At 37.7% G+C, this 25,114-nt stretch overlaps 4 protein-coding genes across 16 annotated transcripts in view; 2 read left to right on the top strand and 2 right to left on the bottom strand.

Annotated features, from left to right (window-relative positions):
- Positions 1-25,114, top strand: part of LOC105693834 (paired box protein Pax-9-like) — a 51,048-nt gene that overhangs the window by 16,147 nt on the left and 9,787 nt on the right. For 7 of the 12 annotated variants that reach the window (XM_048654909.1, XM_048654900.1, XM_048654899.1 and 4 more), the window contains one exon: positions 1,419-1,595. The exons of the other annotated variants lie outside the window; for them this stretch is intronic. The gene's annotated coding sequence lies outside the window, so the exon portion shown is untranslated. The remainder of the gene's footprint in view (positions 1-1,418; positions 1,596-25,114) is intronic. 12 annotated transcript variants of the gene reach the window in all.
- LOC105693836 (AP-2 complex subunit sigma) lies at positions 7,910-9,282 on the bottom strand. Of its 2 annotated transcripts, none has more exons than XM_048654915.1 (4): positions 9,265-9,282; positions 8,555-8,704; positions 8,178-8,351; positions 7,910-8,091 (listed from the first exon to the last, which is right to left on the bottom strand). In XM_048654915.1, the coding sequence occupies exons 1-4, from the start codon at positions 9,265-9,267 to the stop codon at positions 7,990-7,992; spliced, it is 429 nt and encodes a 142-aa protein (XP_048510872.1). In that variant the 5' UTR covers positions 9,268-9,282; the 3' UTR covers positions 7,910-7,989. The 2 variants fall into 2 exon arrangements, with proteins under 2 accessions (XP_048510872.1, XP_012269455.2); XM_012414032.3 differs by lacking the exon at positions 9,265-9,282 and adding an exon at positions 8,909-9,050.
- LOC105693835 (trafficking protein particle complex subunit 6b) lies at positions 9,451-10,724 on the top strand. The gene is made up of 2 exons (XM_012414031.3): positions 9,451-9,596; positions 9,823-10,724. Exons 1-2 carry the CDS (start codon positions 9,468-9,470, stop codon positions 10,222-10,224), a joined length of 531 nt encoding a protein of 176 aa, XP_012269454.1. The 5' UTR covers positions 9,451-9,467; the 3' UTR covers positions 10,225-10,724.
- Positions 10,518-14,128, bottom strand: LOC105693832 (cystathionine beta-synthase). Its single transcript, XM_012414029.3, has 6 exons — positions 13,743-14,128; positions 12,503-12,612; positions 12,047-12,396; positions 11,704-11,957; positions 11,325-11,595; positions 10,518-11,255 (listed from the first exon to the last, which is right to left on the bottom strand). The coding sequence occupies exons 1-6, from the start codon at positions 13,823-13,825 to the stop codon at positions 10,818-10,820; spliced, it is 1,506 nt and encodes a 501-aa protein (XP_012269452.2). The 5' UTR covers positions 13,826-14,128; the 3' UTR covers positions 10,518-10,817.

The raw sequence follows: 25,114 nt of genomic DNA, 5'->3' as shown, positions 1-25,114 counted from the left end.
GCTGTAAATTATTTTTTTTTCAAATAATCACATATGAGTAAAATTACGTTGCTCAGGTCGAGCTGATGATCGATTCTGATATTATTATAGATAGAGAATTATATATGTTACAAAGCTTTATTATTGCATATAATCAATCGCAAGTATTACGTTAAAAACAAATAAATGAAAAAAAAAACTACGAATACATTATTTATTTTCTTTTTTTTTTTTTTTGTCAATAGATACACTTGACGCAGGAATGCAGGACTGAAGTATACCTTTAATGTGAAATTTTCAATATTTTCTAATATCACTGATCTGAAACTGCATACTGCATCATGACGTATTTTTTTCTCTCTTATTTCTCTCTTAGTTATTTATTTTATTTCACTTTTTTTTTTTTTCTCGCTTCTCTGGTTTCTCAAGTTAGATAGATGATATGCAAAAGTTTGTTCAATTATTTGTGGATGTGAAAAAATTTATGAAGAAAAAAAAAAAATGCTCAACGTATATACAATGTGTATCAGTCCTGTTTCGGAGCAGTAATTATATGAAATTTGAACAAACTATAACAGGGAAAATGGTATCTACATCGATTGTTGTTTTGCCTCGAATATGAAAATTGCTTTTTTTATACCTCTAGAACGATGTAGAGATGCGAAATTTTCAACGGTTCATTTTCTAACTGTATATATACCTATAACATAAGCTGATTGCGTATGGTATGCGGTATGATGTTGCACAGATATAGGTTGGAAGGTTTATATATACATTCTTTGGATAAAATATATAGGTATGAATAAATAATTGTAACGTTAGGTTATTTTATAAATTGAATGACGTTTGATTTTTTTTTTCTTTGGTTACATATATATATATAAAAATATTTTTTTTTTGTAAAGTTGAAAAGTGAACTGTGCACATGATATTAGAAAGATGATGTATATCTTATAATTGTAAATACAGTATATATATATTATATATGTAATAAAATTTCGCAATTAACTATTATTGTGCCTTTTCAAGTTAATAATTTCGTTTTCCTAAATCGCCAATTGACACATGAAGCAGTGCTAATTAAATTTGGAAAACGAAACTATATGTGAAATTACGTTGATTAATTTTTGCTTTTTTTCGTAGTCTCGATAATTAATGCGATTAAATTTTTCAGCCATATATTCATACACTGTATTGGACTACATTTTCATCACAGGTACACACCAATTGCAATCAACGTAATAATTATAATTAAAAATTATATCTTCGCGTTTGGTCTCTTTTTTTTATGGTCTGATCGGCGAAGATACAATATTATTATTTACGCTCGTTTCAAATCTACGGCAAAACGATGTTGAAATTCTTCAGCGTTCCAATTCTGCTCCGGTCTTCCCTATGTATGATAAACATATGTATTAATATAGTTATTATTTATTCAGTACTGTGCAGATGACGTATACTACACGTACGACGTATAAGTACATACTTCCAACTCGACTTCCGATAGAAAAAAAAAATTTTACGGCACTTGTACGTAACACATACGTGAAGTTGGAAGGTGGAGATGAAATAAGGCCCGCCTACTGCATCTATGTGCACGAGGATAATATAATTATGTACGTATACGCAATACTGGTTCGTAATCTAATCTATGACCTGACGTTATTACCATATCCCCCGTACGATAAACTAATCCAAATTTTCCCTCATTCATAGATGACAGCTCTCAGTAGGTAGGTATACCAGTGATTACTATTTGCGATTAATATTTGGCTGATGTATATTTACGAACTGTTTACATCCGGCTTCATACGGTCGGAAACGTTTGCCGATTACTTCGATCAATTATTTTTTCATTTAGGCAATTTCAAATGCCATTGAGGTATTCTTTCTTTCTTTCTTTTTTTAAAAAAAAAGATATACCTATAGGGACAAAATGGGGTACATCCCAAAAATTTTATACCTTTTTTTTTTTTAAAATGATCGAAAAAGACTTCGAACATCAATATAAATTTGAAAAATTTGTTCATTCTATAACTAGTTTCAAAGAAATATTGATGGTAATAACTCTGAATGTTAATTGTTTAATTTTTGATATTACAGGTAACATCCGATGAAGTAATTATTATTTTTTTTTTCTCATGGTAACTGAAAATATTTCTCATTCACTTGGAGTACGAATAAGAGAAAGAAGTTTCATCGTATTTGAGTTTCACAATGCTCGGGCTCCTCTCAAGCACCCCGTTTTGCCCCGCCTTCCCCTATATAACCTCTGCATGCACCTATAGATCGAATATCGAAATAATATAACTGTGCCCACTCAGCGCTACGTCATGTAGTCGAAAGTTGTAGTTATATTATATGGGCATAATGAGGCCCGTGCGGCGGCTAAGCCGTTTCTTTGAAATTTGAAGATCGTTTTTACCCCGCCCTCCGACTCCTTGGCTCGGTGAGACACCCCGAAATGCGGGACTTTTGCAGCCAGCTCGCCGAGTCCGAAAGCTCTGCTTCGCGGCGTGCGAACTGCGATGCAAGGCTTCGACTTTGTTTTATGTATCGCATAGCCGACTACGGGGAAATATTACGCTGTATTAGCTATTCATTTCATCTAGTATACCAAAAAAGTCAAACCGTAGTTCGCATTCGTCTTCATCTTCAGGTAGAAAATCACGTTGCGACCGTTACTTTGTTTTTCAACCGAATCAAGTCCACTCCTAATTTTGTGTAATCACTTCACCTACTACTTTGCGTCGAAATATATTTGATATTTCAATGCAGCGAACTAAAATCGTATTCAATTTTCGATTCGAAATTCTCGACGTATAGCGGAGCTGAACGACGCGGAGTCGCGTTGGCTAAAAAGGATACTGGAAAATTGAATTTCCAGAATTAGGTCCTGCGGATTTTCGGAAAGGACGCGGTGCATATATCGTCGGGGATACGTGCGTTCGGGTCCTGCGGAAACAATTATAATTTCTACGTCTGGCAAGTCCGGTTGAGTTCACATAAAAGAGACGGATCGCGGTGCGGCTTGTACAAGAAACGCCTGAGAAACGGACGCATAGACAAATAGATGGAAAAGCCCTTTGGCTCGTCGCGGGGGGACGCAGGGCGAGATGCGGCTGTGTCGGATGGGTGCATCGGAGCACGGCGGAGACCGCCGTTGCACAGGGGCGTTCCGCCATGCAAACGAGGAATATAGCTAATGTGTCTCTACGCGGCGCGGTGTCGTCTTCTTGCAGTCTTCCTCCCTCCCCTTTACTTCCTTCTCTTTTGCGTCTTGTTCGCCTCTTCCGTTGCGTCGTTCGTAGTCGCATCTGAAAGAAAAGAAAGAAATAGATTAAAAACCGTAGAGCGTCGCGCGCGTACAGTTATATTATACGCACGCACGTGCACCGCGGCATCAGGAATATTAGACGCGAAGTTGGTAGAAGTCGAGAAAACGCGACACACACGTGAGACCTGAGACACCAAAGCTTTACTGTGAGATTTGAGAGTCGAAACTCTGGGACTTGAGAGGCGCCGACGTGCGCTAGGGTCTTCGGCTATTTGTACGACGCGACTCGGAGGGGTGAAGAGGACCCCAAGACGTTCTTAATTACGCGACCCGCCCCTCCGACCCTTCTCTGCACCTCTCCGCTCTTCTGTATTTTCTTTTTTCTTTATACACTCTTTTTACTCCGCATAATAACCAACCAAAACCAAAATTCTCTCCTCCCACCCCCCCCTCCCACCTCCGATGTCGTGCTCCCGCAAACTCGCCGTATACTGTACGCGACCGCACGTGTTCCACCCGCGGTCCTTCGAACCATTTCGTTATACTTAATCTACGAGTACGCTCGCTTCGCGAAAATTCATGTCTGATAATCTGCCTCATTTCAATAACAATTTTCAATGAATTCCAAGCAATAGTCGTTACATCAATATACGTGAGAATATTTTTCAATAGATGTGTAAAATTATTTCAGTTCATCCCCAAGAATGAAAATATAGGAAAATTCAGGGTTTAATTGAATTCAATTGAGAGAGTGTAATTTACCGCGATAGATGCGCATGGAATTAATCGCGCGACATATTTTTATGCCTTATAAATATATCTACTTTATAAAACGGAACTGACAAGTTGATGCAATTCGATTAAGAACGAAAGAAAAAAAAAAAAAGATTAGCGGATCAGAAGTTTTAATTCGCGTTATCAAATTGTCATTTATGCCCCATAACGCGTAGTGTAAGTTATATACTTGAAGTAATTATACTAGCGTCTAATCTTTAATCTACGTAACGTGTACTCGATATACGGTGTGATTTTTATTTTCTACTTTTTTTCACGTATCTCTGCTGTAATGATAGTTTCATTTTTTTCATCAATATATTACCTACATGTATTTGATGTTTGTGTCTGTCCGAATCTATAAGACAAAAAAAGGGTTCTATATCCTTTTTGGATAAAATTTTCTCTTCCTTGTATTGTATATCTGCACCTACATAATTTATGTACTTTAGTCTATAGGCTCATTAACTCTGTACGTGATTTTTCGAAATGACAAAAATTTTCCTGTTCTCAAATTTATCCTTCTCTTGCAACTTATGAAGCACGCTTTGAAGTTTTTTTGAGACATTGTAACCTCATTTCGGACCTTTTGAAACAAATCACCCTCTACATAGCTGGTATATTATACAATGAGCATGAAGATGCGAAATTCGTCTGTAATAATTACTCACATATATGACTGCGAGACTAAACATTTATTTACGCGTACATAGGTAATAGGTACATACACACAGATATGTAGTACATCATACAAGTTATTTTTCATATAATGTACGATTACATGGTGGAAACGCCAGCTAGGCTTGTATACGGGTCGGAAGATCATCGTCCATGTGCGAACATATAAAATATAAAACTAACTAATATAATAATCCATATAATGATGATGAAGTCAATGAGCTATATCTGAAAACATTCGAGTATATAATAATCGAAACGAGCATGAATATCAGTATATACTATTCAGATATCTTTAAAAATGTCATCTGATTTCGATCAATTATTTGTATACCTATACGCAAGCTGCACAGGTACCTATAATATTGTGAATTGGACGTATGATGCAAAAATTAGTTTTGTTATATGGATTTGAAAAAAATCATGCACATTAGCACGCCCGCGCTTCATTATGTAGATTCCATAATCGATATCCGAATTATCGAGAATTTATGTGAATTAATAAATAATTAGTTCGAATCAGATTGAGGAAAGTTTGAATGCAACTGCAACTGCAACACTTAATACGCTCGTGTCTTCGACTGCACTGTTTTATTTATTAGTGTAAAAATGCATCACAATAATTTTGTTTGAAGTATTCCATTGAGATGGTATAGAATCTTGATAATTGATTATCGCGTTTTGTTCTTCTCAGAGTTTTAGACATTTAATAATATTAAAAATTATCTGTGAGCGTCGCAGGTGCCTATATCATCGTATACCGAGGACCGCCGTATGTTATTAAGAGAACACGTCTGGCGATATTTGACAAAATATTTTTTTTTTAATGAATGAATATCAATACGGATAGAGCAAAAATCGATTTTACTTCTCGGCGTTTGTATATATGCGTATACTTTACGTCAAATGTATACATGTATGTGTACTGGGTAATCTTACTCGGTCAATTAGAATCACTATTGCGCGCGGAGTGAACGATCGGTATATATAGGTATACAAATATATATAACATGATCTGGATTTCTATAAAATAAATACGAATATCTGAATTTTATGTATGAAATTTCTTGTATTATGAGAGAATACAAGAGAGGCGTATCCAGGCGAAGCGACGCGCGATATCAGTTGCAGGGGTCGCCGCCACTACAAGCTCCCTACTGCCTTCTATCATCGGGTGATAACCCCGAGATAACCCCGATCTTAAATGTTATACATATTCGTACAGTTTTAACTTCAAGCCTTGTTTCATATATCTTAACCATCCCAGGTATATATACATATGTTCGTACCGCACGCGCTTATAATAATTATACATATGCATAATATATCGCACTGCTGCAATTACGCTATTGATAAGCTGCAGTCCTCGCAGATTTTTGAAATCTTCGTTCTACACCGATTCGGTAATTACAAAAGAACAAATAAAATCATCCAATACATCGTAGAAAATTGAAATCTGGCCGATTAACGTGGATTCTTTTTTTTCTAATTAAGACGTGAAAGTCCATATGATTAAATACTGAATTTATTATTCGCTATCTATCTTGGAAGTTCTATAGATTTCCTCCACGTTCTCTTTAAACTCCCATACGCTGCATGTGCCAAAATTTCTCGAGAACATGTCCGCGCGGCACAGCTACTTTTATACCCAATGATGTATGTACACCAGTCGACGATCTCGTGAAATTTGTTATTCCGTATTCATCATATCTTGAAATATGGCGAAAAGCCAGAATCGAACATCCATAGATTTTACACCACCTTTCTCGATCATCTGATTCATATTTATGTTCTGCAATTCTTCTCTGTCTCTAGAACAAAGAATATTTTTGTTATTTTCTAAACTTGCAGGAATTTTTATGATCGTATTCGTTCTTCTCTGTGAATACTTTCAATGATACATAACACAATAAAATCATCTTGCACAGTGGAGAATTCGCTACTTTTTTGACAAAGATTTCTCTGTGCAAATGTTCATTTCTAATATCATATAAGTAAACAATTTCGTTGTTCACCTGACAGAGTTTTTTTCTTTTCTATCGAAACGACAGCATTTTGAATAAATTATTGTCGATTTTTACGATAAATAACATTATCGAAAGGGAGAAAAGAACCTATCTAATGCGGCACTATTCCTCCCACTCGTTTACGACAGTATACACATGAGAGGCGTAACATATGATAATTAGCCCGCACGCTTATTACGATTATAGTTTAATTAACGATGCTACGGATATACGGAATGATGGCCATTTGCTTGAGAGAACTTAACAATCGTTGTTATATATATTATATGCAGATATATACATTTATATTACCTATGCATACATGTATATAGCCTTTAGACATTTGAATTCGACGTATCGAATCTGAGCATGGACCTCTTATTTTACGATCACCCGACGATCGCCATAGCGTTTTGCGGAGGGGAAAGCATATAAAGTTTTATTTAGTTCGCGAGCTGTCGGCCGATTTAATTAAAGATTCGTCGAACGGCGCCACGTTATTGGATGCATGCATGCTGTGGCAGTCGTAGTTTTATTACAACCTGCGCCTGACATACGCGACCACTCCGATACAAAGAGAGTGTTCACAGCGTTAAGGAACTCGACGCCGCAATACGATCTAGGGAAAATTATAATAAATTAGTTTGATTAAATCGGCTTCAGCTATCACGACTTTATATCACTCGTCAATTTGACACACAAACATATTATTCTAACTCTCCAAGTGTATAAGTATTTCATATTTAACAAAGAAATTTTATTGAAATTTCTTTTACTCGATTAGATTTCTTGTCTAGTTATATCTTAAATAAAACGCTTGTGGAAGAGCGACCGTTTTGATAGTTTTGATAGGAATCATATTTTTCAAATCATGACTATTAAACAATACGAAATATAACTTCTTCTTTAAGCGTTTGTCGTTAAAGGTGGTAACAAATACCAGCAGAGCTCTCTCTTTCCCTCGGTAGCTATATGACTATATAAGGCCCTTCCATTATAGAATAAGAATCCCAATCAACTACAGATGGTAAATACCGATCATCGGTGAGTCCGAGCTCTTCTCCCATAAAAGTTGAGATCAATATTACTTATATCCAGCAACGAACACTGCATTGATGATTGAGATAAACTTAAATCTCGTACAGCGTTGTGATCAATCGAGATGTTTCTCAATTGAAATGACAAAGATAGCAAAAATGGGGTATGAGATTTTATTTAGAGAGATCTTAAATACAGAACATTTCTAATGGAATAGGAATATTATTATCGTTATCATTATTCGAGAGAGTTTAACATAAGGAGTTGTTTGAGAACTTTTGTCTGACTGGTTTCTCTGATTTCACCAGCAAGAAACATTTCATCTACTACGGTGTACACCTGTAAATGAGACAATCTGTTGAATAATCTGAACTCGAGAGTACCATTGCTGCTAGCAAATATTTGATATCGGACAAAACATTTACCTTGTAGAAGTTGAATACCAGATCCAGTTCACATACGTTGTGGAAATATTCGTTCAACACTTCCACGAAATTATGAATTGCTTCCAAATAACAAAGATTATTGTCATTTACATCCACACATATACAGAAGTACAATCCAGCGTAACGTCTGTAGACTATTTTGAAGTTTCGAAACTGCAACCAGCATGTACACAAGTGTAAATATATATGATTGACAACTAGTACGAGATATTAGTAGTCAATGATAGCAATTTGAAAAAATTATGGAATTGATAGCATTGTTTTATCCAAAGAAAATAATACACAAGAGTCTTGATTGTTTAATTATCAGTTAGGTTGAATAAATATATGTATAATTTTCACTGTAATCATAAAACCTCGACAAAGTTGGTGTGCTTGGCGTCCCTAACGGTGACTACAGCATGTACTTCTTCGATGAGTTTCTGTTTTTCATCGTCATCGAAGTTCATGTACCATTTTGCCAGCCGAGTCTTACCTGCCCTGTTCTGGATTAGGATAAACCGAATCTGTAAAGTAAGAGGAAAGATTTGCGATTAGCTCGATAGTGATGGTTAATAATTTACACTACAATGGTCTGATGGAATGATGTCAATCAATTGGTAATTATTACTATTAATATTTGATAATACTCGAAACAAAGTATAATGATCTTGATAAAGAGGTGTGCTCGTTACACTGACTTAATATTGATTGCATCGTTCTAAACTTGCCATTATTATTGAAAGTTTGACAGGTGACAGGTGACACTTAAAACACAAGTGTCTTCGCTAATTTTTAGGTTCGACCGCTATATCCACCCACTTTATCTCGCGTTGGTGGCGCGCATGCTTGTGCAGTAGTATAGAGATTAGTGAGTACCAAAAACGCTCCAACTCTCACGAGACGTCAGTGGAGTTCAATGGAGTTTCAACAGTGATTTCAAAAAACTGTTTATAAAGCTAAACTACTGCACCTCTCGTATAATTTAAGAGGTGTGTATCGTTGAAAAGAACGCAAGCACCCTCAGAACTATTTGCTTTGGTTTAGAAAAGAAATACATAACATTGTATTACTCGTACTGCCTTACCATTCGATTTGGATGGATATGAACTTATAGTGAATAACCTGAACACGGCTCACAGAAAAGAAGTTGACCCTTTTGACAGCTGGTGATAATTTAAACAGTTCGACCGGTTTGAGATCCAGAGTTTGTAAGCCAAAAAAATCTTGAAAAAATTTGCATTTCGGGGTTGATATTATTTGGCAACGTTATTCCGATGAAACACTGATATGAAGCAGCAGGCTATCGATACAAAAACTAACTTCCCTGACTCAGGAGAGGCGGACGAGTCTCTTTTTGAATATTTACATGCAGAAATGGTTAATTATGTCTTAAGCAGGCAACCACCGAACAGCAAGGTTGGTAGTAAAAGTACTTATCAAATAATATAAGTAACCAAGTAGAGCCACATAACACATTGAAGATACCTATATCGTAAATCCATGGACTCCCACAGTTTTTGTGCCAATGCGACATTGCCTTATTTGTAGTAATCACAATGTTTATCATTCCAATTAGATGTATTCTACCTTGATTTGCAAGGTACAAGGTACGTTATAATAACTTGTTAATGTTCTTAATTAGGATGGGGAAGAGGACCTTACACCTTTAGAATCGATGGGGTTTGCAGTTGGTTATCGTATCATGGAGCGTTTGACCCGAGAGTGGTCACGTTTTAAGGATGAGTTAGAAACAATTAAATTCATATGCACTGATCTTTGGTCAAGCTTACATCGAAAACAGGTTGATAACTTGCGAACAAATCACCAGGGAGTTTATGTATTGCACGATCATGCATTTCGTCTATTAACTAACATCGGCGCTCCAAACAGCAGTCAATATCTGCGAGAAGCTCCACGTCTCTTAGCATTTACCTGTGGCCTTCTACGAGGAAGTCTTGCTAATCTCGGTATCCTTAGTACAGTTACTGCAGAAATATCAACCCTACCTAGTTGTAAATTTCATGTTCAAGTTCAGAGGACTTAATTTTTTTTTTCTCCAGATTTGAGGACGTTATTATTGATAAGTGTATAATGTAATGTAACAGTGTACAAAATTCGCAGAATTTTCTATTGGCACTAAATTCGTGAAAATTGCAACACATTCATCTATGCGTTGACAGTGACCACTAATACTGTATCTTGTTAGAAACTCTGATCATCATTGCATCAACAACACATTTCTTAAGTGTCAGTTATGGGAACAATAAATGGTGAGTTGAAAATATGACCATTCATTGATTTTTAACTGATCAAAAGAAGGTAGTAAGGGTAATTTTATTCCTGTGAGATATCACTTTATTGTATAGCATTGCAAACATCGATTCATATTCATCACCCTTCATGGCAAAAACGCATACACAGAATTGCGTTTATAATCAGTCTAGTGTTTTATGTTCAACAATGTAATATTGCACAATAGATGCATAAAAATAGCTAATTTGTAAGTTGTAAAAATCATTGAATATAATTAATTATTTGTTGAGACTAATATGCATCATCAATTGAAATATGAAAGAAAATGTGAGAGAAGCCACTCATCAAACCGTTTGTTGAAAAAAGGCGCTGAATTTATAATATTCAAGCATTGCCATTACTGTGCGGCTTAGTAACGTAATTCAAAAGGTCCATCCGAGTGACGATACCCACTAAATGTGCAGCCGGTTTCTCATCAATGACAACAACAAATCCTTCTTTCTCCAGAATTCGAGACACTCTTCCTAGAGTATCTGAAGACCTGAGCCTTCTGAACTGTTTTATGACTACTTTTACCGCGGCATCCGTGCAGCTAACTTTTCCCGAAATAATGTCACTGGTGAGACGACTTGAAGTTATAACGCCCAAGACAGTCCCATCATTTTCTACTATAGGAATTTGCTCCAGGCCATTTTTCTGTAAGATTGTGATGGCCTCTTGACACGTGGTATCTACAGTAAGAGTAGAGGGTGTCTGTAGATGCAGGCTTGAGATTTCTGTGTTCCACCACCATTTATTTGCCTCCACAGGAGCAGGGGGATCCTGAAAAAAACCCTGATAAGAGTCTCGTATTGGAAAGCCACTAAACTTGTAAAACGTTATAGAACTTACCGTAAAACCCCTAGCTTCCATCCAGTGATCGGATACGAATTTGGTCATGTAGTTACGAATCCCATCAGGCAAAATTACGACAACTCGTTTATCAGCTGGGAGATCCTTGGCTAATTTCAAAGCAGTCGACATTGCAGCCCCGCTGCTACCACCACACAATAATCCTTCCTGACGGATCAATGAACGAGCGCAGTTCAATGATTCTTTGTCATTGGTTTTTACCCATATATCTATTAAATTGCGATCCAGAACTGTGGGTGTAAAGTCATATCTGAAATTTTTATCGACATAGTTAGAGAAACACGTATTTAAATTTTGACACCTTATGACGGGCGAAATACATCTTCATATCTCGAATGTTAATGCGGAAAATTCATACCCGATTCCCTCCACTTCGTAGAATGTGACATCACTTTTATTTATCTCCTCAGGTTCTGCAAGAATACTTCCCTCCGGATCTACAGCTACGATTTTGGTTTCTGGTGAAAGTTCTTTGAATTTACGACTTATACCAGTTATTGTGCCACCCGTGCCTGATCCAGCGACCAGATAATCAATTTTTCCACCACATTGTTCCCAAATTTCTTGGCCCGTTTGATCATAATGTGCCAGCGGATTTCCGGGATTGGTATACTGAGGACAAACACAGAGATTAAATATCTTCCCTGAGAAAAAAAGAGATTGTGAATTATTAATTTGGAGTGAGTTTGCTCTACCATTACCTGATCTAAAATTACACTGTTCGGTATTTTCTTTTGTAATATTTGTGAAACTGTGATGTGCCCTTCGGGGCTATCCCATGCAGCCTCTGTTGGTGTTCTGACGATTTCGGCCCCAAGTGCGTGTAGAGTATCAACTTTTTCATTTGACATCTTTTCAGGCATCACAATGATGCAACGGTATCCTTTAACAGCAGCTGCCATCGCCAAACCAATACCCGTGTTACCACTTGTTGGTTCAATGATGGTGTACCCTGGTTTCAGTATTCCCTTATCTTCTGCATCTTGGATCATTCTATACGCGATTCGATCTTTCACAGAGCCACCAGGATTCAAAAATTCACATTTTGCCACTGAAAATAAATAACGTTCTATTGATCTCAGAGCTCATTGACGTATTATTTCCCACAGCTAGTCTGCTGGTAAAGTACAGTTCAAATATTTCAGAAATATACTTACGAATTTCACATTTAATATCCAACGATTTGGGTAGGTTGGTCAATCGCACTAGAGGAGTTTGACCTATAGCATCCAAGACATGAGGGAGTATTCCTTTCCGATTATCGACACTGAAACAGGCGTTAATTCGTGTGAATTACGATGAAGCATCAATTAGTGCTTGGTTGGCCTAGATAATGTTGCTTTTTCGAACTTCTGCGTTCGAAGAGACTTCCGTTATACTTTTTCTATACTCATTTATAGCTCATGCGAATAATCCATACCTAAGGCAACTTGGATTATCTATTTGAATCTGACGGTGAATCTAGGTTGCATATTATCGATTGCTATTCACCTATTGTTACTGTTGAAGGAATAGGGAAGTTGGAACTCAAATTTCAATGCCTTCTGGTAAATATAGCTACCGACGTCATTTTAGGATCTCTAAAATTTCGCGTGTTCTGAAATTTCGAATAACTAGTTTTGAAAACTACAGCTTGGGCATTTTTCAGTCCGTAAACGTTTTGTTCTTTAATATTAGAATTTACGTTACTGTTATCTAATAAGACGTTGCGTAAAATTCATTTCTTCAAATCACTGATGATATTGCGCATTCTGAGTAACAGCTAGATTTGATGATTGATAATGATGATCAACTCATTTTTGATTGCCAGTTATTACCGCTGATATATTTAACAAGTTTCGTGAACTAATTGGCATCGTATACGTGTATAGCGGTGCCAAAATTTTTTATCAAGATCAATAGGATATTCATGGCTGTTTACATTTTTTTCAGAGATCAGCCGAAGGTTTTGTATTGTCCAAGGTTCTTAACAAAGGTTTGCTAAGTCAAAGGACTAACATCAGTGATTTCAATAATTCATTTTTCAAATTGTTTCGACGTGCCGCTTAAAAAATAAATACTTTCAGCGCCTTATCTATTGATCGATAATCAGCGTCATAGTATCAGATCGTAAGAGTATTTTGCTGATAGTTTTATTTTCTCGAAAACTCAAGGTGATGTCTGAGACGCGGGATTGCTGCTGCATCATGGGACAGTCCGGCTAGCCACCGATGGCGACAGCAAGTTCTCAATTGCGACGGTTTATTAATCGAATTCTGTATTTCCTCATGAATATGTACACGCCGTCATCACTTGAAGATAACTGGATGCTATTGAATATTCAATTGCGTCTTCACTTACGCTACTCTTGAGCCAACGCGTACGCTGATGAAATAATTGAATTTTTTTTCTACTCACGGCGGTCTGTGCGAATGAGGAGTATTTTTCGCATTTGGTTGCCACGTGCATCTGGAGGGCAGATCCGGTCGAAGTAATTCCATTTCAAAAATTCTCCCGAATCAGGATGAAAACAATTCTCAAAAGTTTGACGAAAAAATTACAGCAAATTAATCGATACTCTCGAGAGCTTGAATCGCGTTTGCGCGTTGAAAAAGTGCAACTGTTGAACGGCTAGCGACGAGCGGACTGTGCAATGGTGGTGTTCTACAGTTAGGCTTGTTTTGCTTACTACCTCCCCACTTCGAATTCCCAACCATTTCCAACACCCATATAACTAAACGACGGATCTCCTCTCCGCACCCCTGTACTCTGGCTGATCCGAGGATACCCAACGAGTCGGTCATGATTCCTTAAGTACATGGTCACCGATTGGTCTCCTCATTGCTCAGAACTTTAGTCGTCTTTAAGGCAGCTGAAAACGTCGAACAATATCATATACGTCGAACGGAAATTTCTTCATTCACTCTGGGTCACTTGAACATACCGAGTATTGTGATAACCCGTTTCGTAATAGAATTCCGCAAATGTCATTTGTACGTGAAAACATGATTAAAAAAGAAGGAACTTATCATTATTCACCATTTTACATACATCCGTAGCTGCGATTTTCGTAGAGAAAATTGTTTCAAAACTTGTAATCAATTTTGATTTGAAATTTTTGAAATGATCCAGAGCGTCGCGGTTGTTCAGAACAATTCGGATTCGTCGATATTGGTATCACGTCGCAAGCTCACTTGGCCTTCATGTATCCGACTCATCTTATATGCTGACGAAGTTTTTTGAAAATGCCTCCGTCACTCCGGAAACATATTTTTCGTCGTTATCCCATCTGAATCGTTTTGTCTGATCGCGATTTTCGAGCGCCCATTTGTATTACTTGAAAATTTATCAACGTCGTCAGTCAGGTTTTTTTTGCAAAACGCGTCTTGCAACTGCATCGCCTACTGATTTTCTATATTCGTGGCATCGTCATATTACGAAACGTGCATCAGCATCGGTATAGCTATGGCTGATAAATATAGCGACGGACTTGAATAATGATCACAGATAAACGTCAATAATGTTGAGAGGTCTTATTCGTGGCGTATACTTTATTCCGGTATACGCATATGAAAAAAAATCGTAACTGTTGTAACTCCTGTTATTTCGGAAACCCAATCAACTGCTCTCTTTGATCAATTAGAAAATTCAATCTACACTAAACAAAATTCATTGTAATAAAATTAGACGTATGCGAATGTGCGCTTATTTCAAGAATTTCACCTGCTGACTTATCGATGGTATAACACATGAGAGCACGCATAAAAAGAATAAAATAAAAAGAAATTGCGATGATAACTTAGATGTAGAATTGCGACACGTACGTTTTATGACTCAGGCCACTTCATTGGTTGAAGGATATTAAATTTGTGCATATATTCAAGCCACGTGAACAAATAAGCCGCAGCCGTCTGTAAGAATTGAATAATCTTATATCTTCGGCTGTCTACTTTTAGGCGAGATTTAACCGCTAACCGATAAGACATGAGCATTATAATAATTGCATCGCTATTAAAAATAGCTAAAATTTTTTCAATATTTCCGATTAATCTCATTTTGGATCACGTGTCTTCTTGATTAGGCTTAAGTGATCCTTTCTTTTGTTCAAAAATTCGTGTCAGGAAATTATCGTTTGAACAACGTACAGAAAATCATTCTGAGGAGTTAAGACCACAGTATTCGCAAGTCGCGAATTTTGACGCGAAGTTCACCCTGGTGAAATAAAAATTAACTGAAAAGTGAACTGATACATCTTCTGGGAAATTGCTTTCTGTCAATCAGCATTACTTTTTATTTGAAAATTGTAAATCACACGAATTCATATAGTTGTCAAGTTCAATGAACCCTGCAGTTTTTACTATAATATCTAGCGTTGGTTTTGAATACAGCTAGAAGTGGGTTTCGGAATAAATGTTGCGCCACATCATTGGCCTGGTTGTACAATATAAATAGATTTTGATACCCAAATGCCTTCCAGCTATCAACGTGGAACCTCACAATGTAGTACTGTCACCGTATCGTACAGCTATACTCCTGTAGGACTTGGTTCTTCATCAGGCCGGTGATGAAAAAAGAAACGAACCCTTTGGCCTCTAGTACGTTTTCGCAAAAATTTACTGAGTTATTTGCGATGAGAAGTAAATTGGAAATGAGAAATAATGCGAGGTTGAGATCTGGAAAATGACGAATTCTAATTATTTGATGATTACTGTGCTTGAAATAATGACTGCTATTCCGAATCACTCCCTGCATGAATGAACAGAGGACATGTCTCACCGTAGGATTCCCGAGGTTTTCGAACATTTTCTTTTCATATAATTCACGTACATTTCTTGTAACCTTGTAGCAGTTGGGTATCTAGAAGTGGGTTTCGAAAAGCTCGTTGCGCTGCATCACTGCAGGCCAGAACTCAAGAAGTGTACAAATAGATTTCATACCCAAATATTTATGTTGCAGCTATTGCAGAGAAATAACTGCAATAGCTGATCGAACGTTCTTTACAATTCATGTTGTATTTTGGATTTCTTCGGTTGTACCGTTTGATAGGGAATCGAGGAATCATATGCAGACCTGGGTTGAATTCTATTTGCATCGAGGTCTTGCATTTTGTTCTATACATTTAGAGTCCGAAGTTTGAGCAGTTTTGAGTCGATCGTTAGACCGACTGTTAACGACATATTTTGGGCTTACAAATTAGATGCCGTAACATCGTTTAACCTACTCCTGGAAATAAGAGAGAAACTATGCGCTTGCCTAGCTGAAATTATTTCAAGTGAAATTATTTTTAATGCGGCCATATAAATCTTATCGAATCGAATAGGCAAAACAGCTCGGACTGAGCGAAGCGGGCTCACGTTCCGGCGTAAGCGAGTCGGTGGGTGGGTGTTTCCTCGGCATTCTGTGTCCTCACGAAGTATCCCTAAGCCAGTTCTGAGTTAGTAATATTAGTTTGCCGCCGTAGATCAGCATGGGGGTTGATAACTCAAGTATCCTGTGGATTTAAAGAAAACTGTCAGTTTCCGGTAGTGAGTTTCTATGGAGTATTCGGATGTCATGGTCGTCGGTTATGAACACTGATTCCCAGTGAAGATGAGAAAATCTAAAGTTTTTGCTGATTTTTCGAGCGATTGTGGAAGGATTGGGGATGTGAAAACACCAAAAACTATAGTCTTTGCTCATTTTTCGAGCGATTTTGGCAGATTTAGGGGTCAAAAAACACCAAGGACTATAGTCTTTGCTAATTTTCCGCGCGATTTTGGCAGATTTAGGGGTCAAAAAACACCAAAGACTATGGTCTTTGCTCATTTTTCGAGCGATTTTGGCGGAATTGAGGGTGTCAAAAAGACAAAGACTATAGTCTTTGCTCATTTTTCGAGCGATTTTGGCAGAATTGAGGGTGTCAAAAAAACAAAGACTATAGTCTTTGCTCATTTTTCGCGCGATTTTGGCAGATTTAGGGGTCAAAAAACACCAAAGACTATAGTCTTTGCTAATTTTTCGAGCAATTTTGGCAGATTTAGGGGTCGAAAAACACCAAAGACTATAGTCTTTGCTCATTTTTCGAGCGATTTTGGCAGAATTGAGGGTGTCAAAAAGACAAAGACTATAGTCTTTGCTCATTTTTCGCGCGATTTTGGCAGATTTAGGGGTCAAAAAACACCAAAGACTATAGTCTTTGCTCATTTTCCGAACGATTTTGGCAGAATTAAGGGTGTCAAAAAGACAAAGACTATAGTCTTTGCTCATTTTTTGCGCGATTTTGGCAGATGTAGGGGTCAAAAAACACCAAAGACTATAGTCTTTGCTCATTTTCCGAACGATTTTGGCAGAATTGAGAGTGTCAAAAAGACAAAGACTATAGTCTTTGCTCATTTTTCGCGCGATCTTGGCAGATTTAGGGGTCAAAAAACATCAAAGACTATAGTCTTTGCTCATTTTTCGAGCGATTTTGGCAGAATTGAGGGTGTCAAAAAGACAAAGACTATAGTCTTTGCTCATTTTTCGCGCGATTTTGGCAGATTTAGGGGTCAAAAAAGACCAAAGACTATAGTCTTTGCTCATTTTTCGAGCGATTTTGGCAGAATTGAGGGTGTCAAAAAGACAAAGACTATAGTCTTTGCTCATTTTTCGCGCGATTTTGGCAGATTTAGGGGTCAAAAAACACCAAAGACTATAGTCTTTGCTCATTTTCCGCGCGATTTTGGCAGATTTACGGGTCAAAAAACACCAAAGACTATAGTCTTTGCTCATTTTTCGAGCGATTTTGGCAGAATTGAGGGTGTCAAAAAGACAAAGACTATAGTCTTTGCTAATTTTCCGCGCGATTTTGGCAGATTTAGGGGTCAAAAAACACCAAAGACTATAGTCTTTGCTCATTTTCCGAACGATTTTGGCAGAATTGAGGGTGTCAAAAAGACAAAGACTATAGTCTTTGCTCATTTTTCGAGCGATTTTGGCAGATTTAGGGGTCAAAAAACACCAAAGACTATAGTCTTTGCTCATTTTTCAAGCGATTTTGGCAGAGTTAGGGGTCGAAAAGACAAAGACTATAGTCTTTGCTCATTTTTCGCGCGATTTTGGCAGATTTAGGGGTCAAAAAACACCAAAGACTATAGTCTTTGCTCATTTTCCGAACGATTTTGGCAGAATTGAGGGTGTCAAAAAGACAAAGACTATAGTCTTTGCTCATTTTTCGCGCGATTTTGGCAGATTTAGGGGTCAAAAAACACCAAAGACTATAGTCTTTGCTCATTTTTCGCGCGATTTTGGCAGATTCAGGGGCCAAAAAACATCAAAGACTATAGTCTTTGCTCATTTTTCGCGCGATTTTGGCAGATTTAGGGGTCAAAAAACACCAAAGACTATAGTCTTTGCTCATTTTTCGAGCGATTTTGGCAGATTTAGGGGTCAAAAAACACCAAAGACTATAGTCTTTGCTCATTTTCCGAACGATTTTGGCAGAATTGAGGATGTCAAAAAGACAAAGACTATAGTCTTTGCTCATTTTTCGCGCGATCTTGACAGATTTAGGGGTCAAGAAACATCAAAGACTATAGTCTTCGCTCATTTTTCGCGCGATTTTGGCAGATTTAGGGGTCAAAAAACACCAAAGACTATAGTCTTTGCTCATTTTTCGAGCGATTTTGGCAGATTTAGGGGTCAAAAAACACCAAAGACTATAGTCTTTGCTCATTTTTCGAGCGATTTTGGCAGGATTGAGGGTGTCAAAAAGACAAAGACTATAGTCTTTGCTCATTTTTCGCGCGATTTTGGCAGATTGAGGGGTCAAAAAACACCAAAGACTATAGTCTTTGCTCATTTTCCGAACAATTTTGGCAGAATTGAGGGTGTCAAAAAGACAAAGACTATAGTCTTTGCTCATTTTTCGCGCGATTTTGGCAGATTTAGGGGTCAAAAAACACCAAAGACTATAGTCTTTGCTCATTTTTCGCGCGATTTTGGCAGATTCAGGGGTCAAAAAACATCAAAGACTATAGTCTTTGCTCATTTTTCGCGCGATTTTGGCAGATTTAGGGGTCAAAAAACACCAAAGACTATAGTCTTTGCTCATTTTTCGAGCGATTTCGGCAGAATTGAGGGTGTCAAAAAGACAAAGACTATAGTCTTTGCTCATTTTTCGAGCGATTTTGGCAGATTGAGGGGTCAAAAAACACCAAAGACTATAGTCTTTGCTCATTTTTCGAGCGATTTTGGCAGGATTGAGGGTGTCAAAAAGACAAAGACTATAGTCTTTGCTCATTTTTCGCGCGATTTTGGCAGATTGAGGGGTCAAAAAACACCAAAGACTATAGTCTTTGCTCATTTTCCGAACGATTTTGGCAGAATTGAGGGTGTCAAAAAGACAAAGACTATAGTCTTTGCTCATTATTCGCGCGATTTTGGCAGATTTAGGGGTCAAAAAACACCAAAGACTATAGTCTTTGCTCATTTTTCGCGCGATTTTGGCAGATTTAGGGGTCAAAAAACACCAAAGACTATAGTCTTTGCTCATTTTCCGAACGATTTTGGCAGAATTGAGGGTGTCAAAAAGACAAAGACTATAGTCTTTGCTCATTTTTCGCGCGATTTTGGCAGATTTAGGGGTCAAAAAACATCAAAGACTATAGTCTTTGCTCATTTTTCGCGCGATCTTGGCAGATTTAGGGGTCAAAAAACATCAAAGACTATAGTCTTTGCTCATTTTTCGCGCGATTTTGGCAGATTCAGAGGTCAAAAAACACCAAAGACTATAGTCTTTGCTCATTTTTCGCGCGATTTTGGCAGATTTAGGGGTCAAAAAACACCAAAGACTATAGTCTTTGCTCATTTTTCGAGCGATTTTGGCAGAATTGAGGGTGTCAAAAAGACAAAGACTATAGTCTTTGCTCATTTTTCGCGCGATCTTGGCAGATTTAGGGGTCAAAAAACATCAAAGACTAGAGTCTTTGCTCATTTTTCGCGCGATTTTGGCAGATTCAGGGGTCAAAAAACACCAAAGACTATAGTCTTTGCTCATTTTTCGCGCGATTTTGGCAGATTTAGGGGTCAAAAAAACACCAAAGACTATAGTCTTTGCTCATTTTCCGCGCGATTTTGGCAAATTTAGGGGTCAAAAAACACCAAAGACTATAGTCTTTGCTCATTTTTCGAGCGATTTTGGCAGAATTGAGGGTGTCAAAAAGACAAAGACTATAGTCTTTGCTCATTTTTCGCGCGATCTTGACAGATTTAGGGGACAAGAAACATCAAAGACTATAGTCTTCGCTCATTTTTCGCGCGATTTTGGCAGATTTAGGGGTCAAAAAACACCAAAGACTATAGTCTTTGCTCATTTTTCGAGCGATTTTGGCAGATTTAGGGGTCAAAAAACACCAAAGACTATAGTCTTTGCTCATTTTTCGAGCGATTTTGGCAGGATTGAGGGTGTCAAAAAGACAAAGACTATAGTCTTTGCTCATTTTTCGCGCGATTTTGGCAGATTGAGGGGTCAAAAAACACCAAAGACTATAGTCTTTGCTCATTTTCCGAACGATTTTGGCAGAATTGAGGGTGTCAAAAAGACAAAGACTATAGTCTTTGCTCATTTTTCGCGCGATTTTGGCAGACTTAGGGGTCAAAAAACACCAAAGACTGTAGTCTTTGCTCATTTTTCGCGCGATTTTGGCAGATTCAGGGGTCAAAAAACATCAAAGACTATAGTCTTTGCTCATTTTTCGCGCGATTTTGGCAGATTTAGGGGTCAAAAAACACCAAAGACTATAGTCTTTGCTCATTTTTCGAGCGATTTTGGCAGATTTAGGGGTCAAAAAACACCAAAGACTATAGTCTTTGCTCATTTTTCGAGCGATTTCGGCAGAATTGAGGGTGTCAAAAAGACAAAGACTATAGTCTTTGCTCATTTTTCGCGCGATTTTGGCAGATTTAGGGGTCAAAAAACACCAAAGACTATAGTCTTTGCTCATTTTCCGAACGATTTTGGCAGAATTGAGGGTGTCAAAAAGACAAAGACTATAGTCTTTGCTCATTTTTCGCGCGATTTTGGCAGATTTAGGGGTCAAAAAACATCAAAGACTATAGTCTTTGCTCATTTTTCGCGCGATCTTGGCAGATTTAGGGGTCAAAAAACATCAAAGACTATAGTCTTTGCTCATTTTTCGAGCGATTTTGGCAGATTCAGGGGTCAAAAAACACCAAAGACTATAGTCTTTGCTCATTTTTCGAGCGATTTTGGCAGAATTGAGGGTGTCAAAAAGACAAAGACTATAGTCTTTGCTCATTTTTCGCGCGATTTTGGCAGATTTAGGGGTCAAAAAACACCAAAGACTATAGTCTGCTCATTTTTCGAGCGATTTTGGCAGAATTGAGGGTGTCAAAAAGACAAAGACTATAGTCTTTGCTCATTTTTTGCGCGATTTTGGCAGATGTAGGGGTCAAAAAACACCAAAGACTATAGTCTTTGCTCATTTTCCGAACGATTTTGGCAGAATTGAGGGTGTCAAAAAGACAAAGACTATAGTCTTTGCTCATTTTTCGCGCGATCTTGGCAGATTTATGGGTCAAAAAACATCAAAGACTATAGTCTTTGCTCATTTTTCGAGCGATTTTGGCAGATTTAGGGGTCAAAAAACACCAAAGACTATAGTCTTTGCTCATTTTTCGAGCGATTTTGGCAGAATTGAGGGTGTCAAAAAGACAAAGACTATAGTCTTTGCTCATTTTTCGAGCGATTTTGGCAGAATTGAGGGTGTCAAAAAGACAAAGACTATAGTCTTTGCTCATTTTTCGCGCGATTTTGGCAGATTTAGGGGTCAAAAAACACCAAAGACTATAGTCTTTGCTCATTTTTCGCGCGATTTTGGCAGATTTAGGGGTCAAAAAACACCAAAGACTATAGTCTTTGCTCATTTTTCGAGCGATTTTGGCAGAATTGAGGGTGTCAAAAAGACAAAGACTATAGTCTTTGCTCATTTTTCGCGCGATCTTAGCAGATTTAGGGGTCAAAAAACACCAAAGACTATAGTCTTTGTTTTTTTTTCGAGCGATTTTGGCAGAATTGAGGGTGTCAAAAAGACAAAGACTATAGTCTTTGCTCATTTTTCGCGCGTTTTTCGCAGATTTAGGGGTCAAAAAACACCAAAGACTATAGTCTTTGCTCATTTTTCGAGTGATTTTGGCAGAATTGAGGGTGTCAAAAAGACAAAGACTATAGTCTTTGCTCATTTTCCGCGCGATTTTGGCAGATTTAGGGGTCAAAAAACACCAAAGACTATAGTCTTTGCTCATTTTCCGAACGATTTTGGCAGAATTGAGGGTGTCAAAAAGACAAAGACTATAGTCTTTGCTCATTTTTCGAGCGATTTTGGCAGATTCAGGGGTCAAAAAACACCAAAGACTATAGTCTTTGCTCATTTTCCGAACGATTTTGGCAGAATTGAGGGTGTCAAAAAGACAAAGACTATAGTCTTTGCTCATTTTTCGCGCGATTTTGGCAGACTTAGGGGTCAAAAAACACCAAAGACTGTAGTCTTTGCTCATTTTTCGCGCGATTTTGGCAGATTCAGGGGTCAAAAAACATCAAAGACTATAGTCTTTGCTCATTTTTCGCGCGATTTTGGCAGATTTAGGGGTCAAAAAACACCAAAGACTATAGTCTTTGCTCATTTTTCGAGCGATTTTGGCAGATTTAGGGGTCAAAAAACACCAAAGACTATAGTCTTTGCTCATTTTTCGAGCGATTTCGGCAGAATTGAGGGTGTCAAAAAGACAAAGACTATAGTCTTTGCTCATTTTTCGCGCGATTTTGGCAGATTTAGGGGTCAAAAAACACCAAAGACTATAGTCTTTGCTCATTTTCCGAACGATTTTGGCAGAATTGAGGGTGTCAAAAAGACAAAGACTATAGTCTTTGCTCATTTTTCGCGCGATTTTGGCAGATTTAGGGGTCAAAAAACATCAAAGACTATAGTCTTTGCTCATTTTTCGCGCGATCTTGGCAGATTTAGGGGTCAAAAAACATCAAAGACTATAGTCTTTGCTCATTTTTCGAGCGATTTTGGCAGATTCAGGGGTCAAAAAACACCAAAGACTATAGTCTTTGCTCATTTTTCGAGCGATTTTGGCAGAATTGAGGGTGTCAAAAAGACAAAGACTATAGTCTTTGCTCATTTTTCGCGCGATTTTGGCAGATTTAGGGGTCAAAAAACACCAAAGACTATAGTCTGCTCATTTTTCGAGCGATTTTGGCAGAATTGAGGGTGTCAAAAAGACAAAGACTATAGTCTTTGCTCATTTTTTGCGCGATTTTGGCAGATGTAGGGGTCAAAAAACACCAAAGACTATAGTCTTTGCTCATTTTCCGAACGATTTTGGCAGAATTGAGGGTGTCAAAAAGACAAAGACTATAGTCTTTGCTCATTTTTCGCGCGATCTTGGCAGATTTATGGGTCAAAAAACATCAAAGACTATAGTCTTTGCTCATTTTTCGAGCGATTTTGGCAGATTTAGGGGTCAAAAAACACCAAAGACTATAGTCTTTGCTCATTTTTCGAGCGATTTTGGCAGAATTGAGGGTGTCAAAAAGACAAAGACTATAGTCTTTGCTCATTTTTCGAGCGATTTTGGCAGAATTGAGGGTGTCAAAAAGACAAAGACTATAGTCTTTGCTCATTTTTCGCGCGATTTTGGCAGATTTAGGGGTCAAAAAACACCAAAGACTATAGTCTTTGCTCATTTTTCGCGCGATTTTGGCAGATTTAGGGGTCAAAAAACACCAAAGACTATAGTCTTTGCTCATTTTTCGAGCGATTTTGGCAGAATTGAGGGTGTCAAAAAGACAAAGACTATAGTCTTTGCTCATTTTTCGCGCGATCTTAGCAGATTTAGGGGTCAAAAAACACCAAAGACTATAGTCTTTGTTTTTTTTTCGAGCGATTTTGGCAGAATTGAGGGTGTCAAAAAGACAAAGACTATAGTCTTTGCTCATTTTTCGCGCGTTTTTCGCAGATTTAGGGGTCAAAAAACACCAAAGACTATAGTCTTTGCTCATTTTTCGAGTGATTTTGGCAGAATTGAGGGTGTCAAAAAGACAAAGACTATAGTCTTTGCTCATTTTCCGCGCGATTTTGGCAGATTTAGGGGTCAAAAAACACCAAAGACTATAGTCTTTGCTCATTTTCCGAACGATTTTGGCAGAATTGAGGGTGTCAAAAAGACAAAGACTATAGTCTTTGCTCATTTTTCGAGCGATTTTGGCAGATTTAGGGGTCAAAAAACACCAAAGACTATAGTCTTTGCTCATTTTTCGAGCGATTTTGGCAGAATTGAGGGTGTCAAAAAGACAAAGACTATAGTCTTTGCTCATTTTTCGCGCGATTTTGGCAGATTTAGGGGTCAAAAAACACCAAAGACTATAGTCTTTGCTCATTTTTCGCGCGATTTTGGCAGATTTAGGGGTCAAAAAACACCAAAGACTATAGTCTTTGCTCATTTTCCGAACGATTTTGGCAGAATTGAGGGTGTCAAAAAGACAAAGACTATAGTCTTTGCTCATTTTTCGCGCGATTTTGGCAGATTTAGGGGTCAAAAAACACCAAAGACTATAGTCTTTGCTCATTTTTCGCGCGATTTTGGCAGATTCAGGGGTCAAAAAACATCAAAGACTATAGTCTTTGCTCATTTTTCGCGCGATTTTGGCAGATTTAGGGGTCAAAAAACACCAAAGACTATAGTCTTTGCTCATTTTTTGAGCGATTTTGGCAGATTTAGGGGTCAAAAAACACCAAAGACTATAG

Source organism: Athalia rosae, chromosome 4, assembly GCF_917208135.1.
Source record: "Athalia rosae chromosome 4, iyAthRosa1.1, whole genome shotgun sequence".
In the NCBI taxonomy this organism is placed as follows: domain Eukaryota; kingdom Metazoa; phylum Arthropoda; class Insecta; order Hymenoptera; family Athaliidae; genus Athalia; species Athalia rosae.
The sequence above is the reverse complement of the archived record's forward strand: the minus strand, read 5'-3'. Positions and strand labels throughout refer to the sequence as shown.

Coding starts and splice junctions, on each gene's coding strand:
- LOC105693832 (XM_012414029.3), bottom strand. CDS start 13,825: ATGGAATTACTTCGACCGGATCTGCCCTCCAGATGCACGTGGCAACCA. Junction 12,397..12,502: donor GGATATTAAATGTGAAATTC/GTAAGTATATTT, acceptor ATTTATTTTCAG/TGGCAAAATGTGAATTTTTG. Junction 11,256..11,324: donor TGGAAGCTAGGGGTTTTACG/GTAAGTTCTATA, acceptor GGTTTTTTTCAG/GATCCCCCTGCTCCTGTGGA.
- LOC105693835 (XM_012414031.3), top strand. CDS start 9,468: ATGAAGCAGCAGGCTATCGATACAAAAACTAACTTCCCTGACTCAGGA. Junction 9,597..9,822: donor GGCAACCACCGAACAGCAAG/GTTGGTAGTAAA, acceptor GTTCTTAATTAG/GATGGGGAAGAGGACCTTAC.
- LOC105693836 (XM_048654915.1), bottom strand. Junction 8,352..8,554: donor AGCACACCAACTTTGTCGAG/GTTTTATGATTA, acceptor TGCTGGTTGCAG/TTTCGAAACTTCAAAATAGT. Junction 8,092..8,177: donor TGGTATTCAACTTCTACAAG/GTAAATGTTTTG, acceptor TCTCATTTACAG/GTGTACACCGTAGTAGATGA.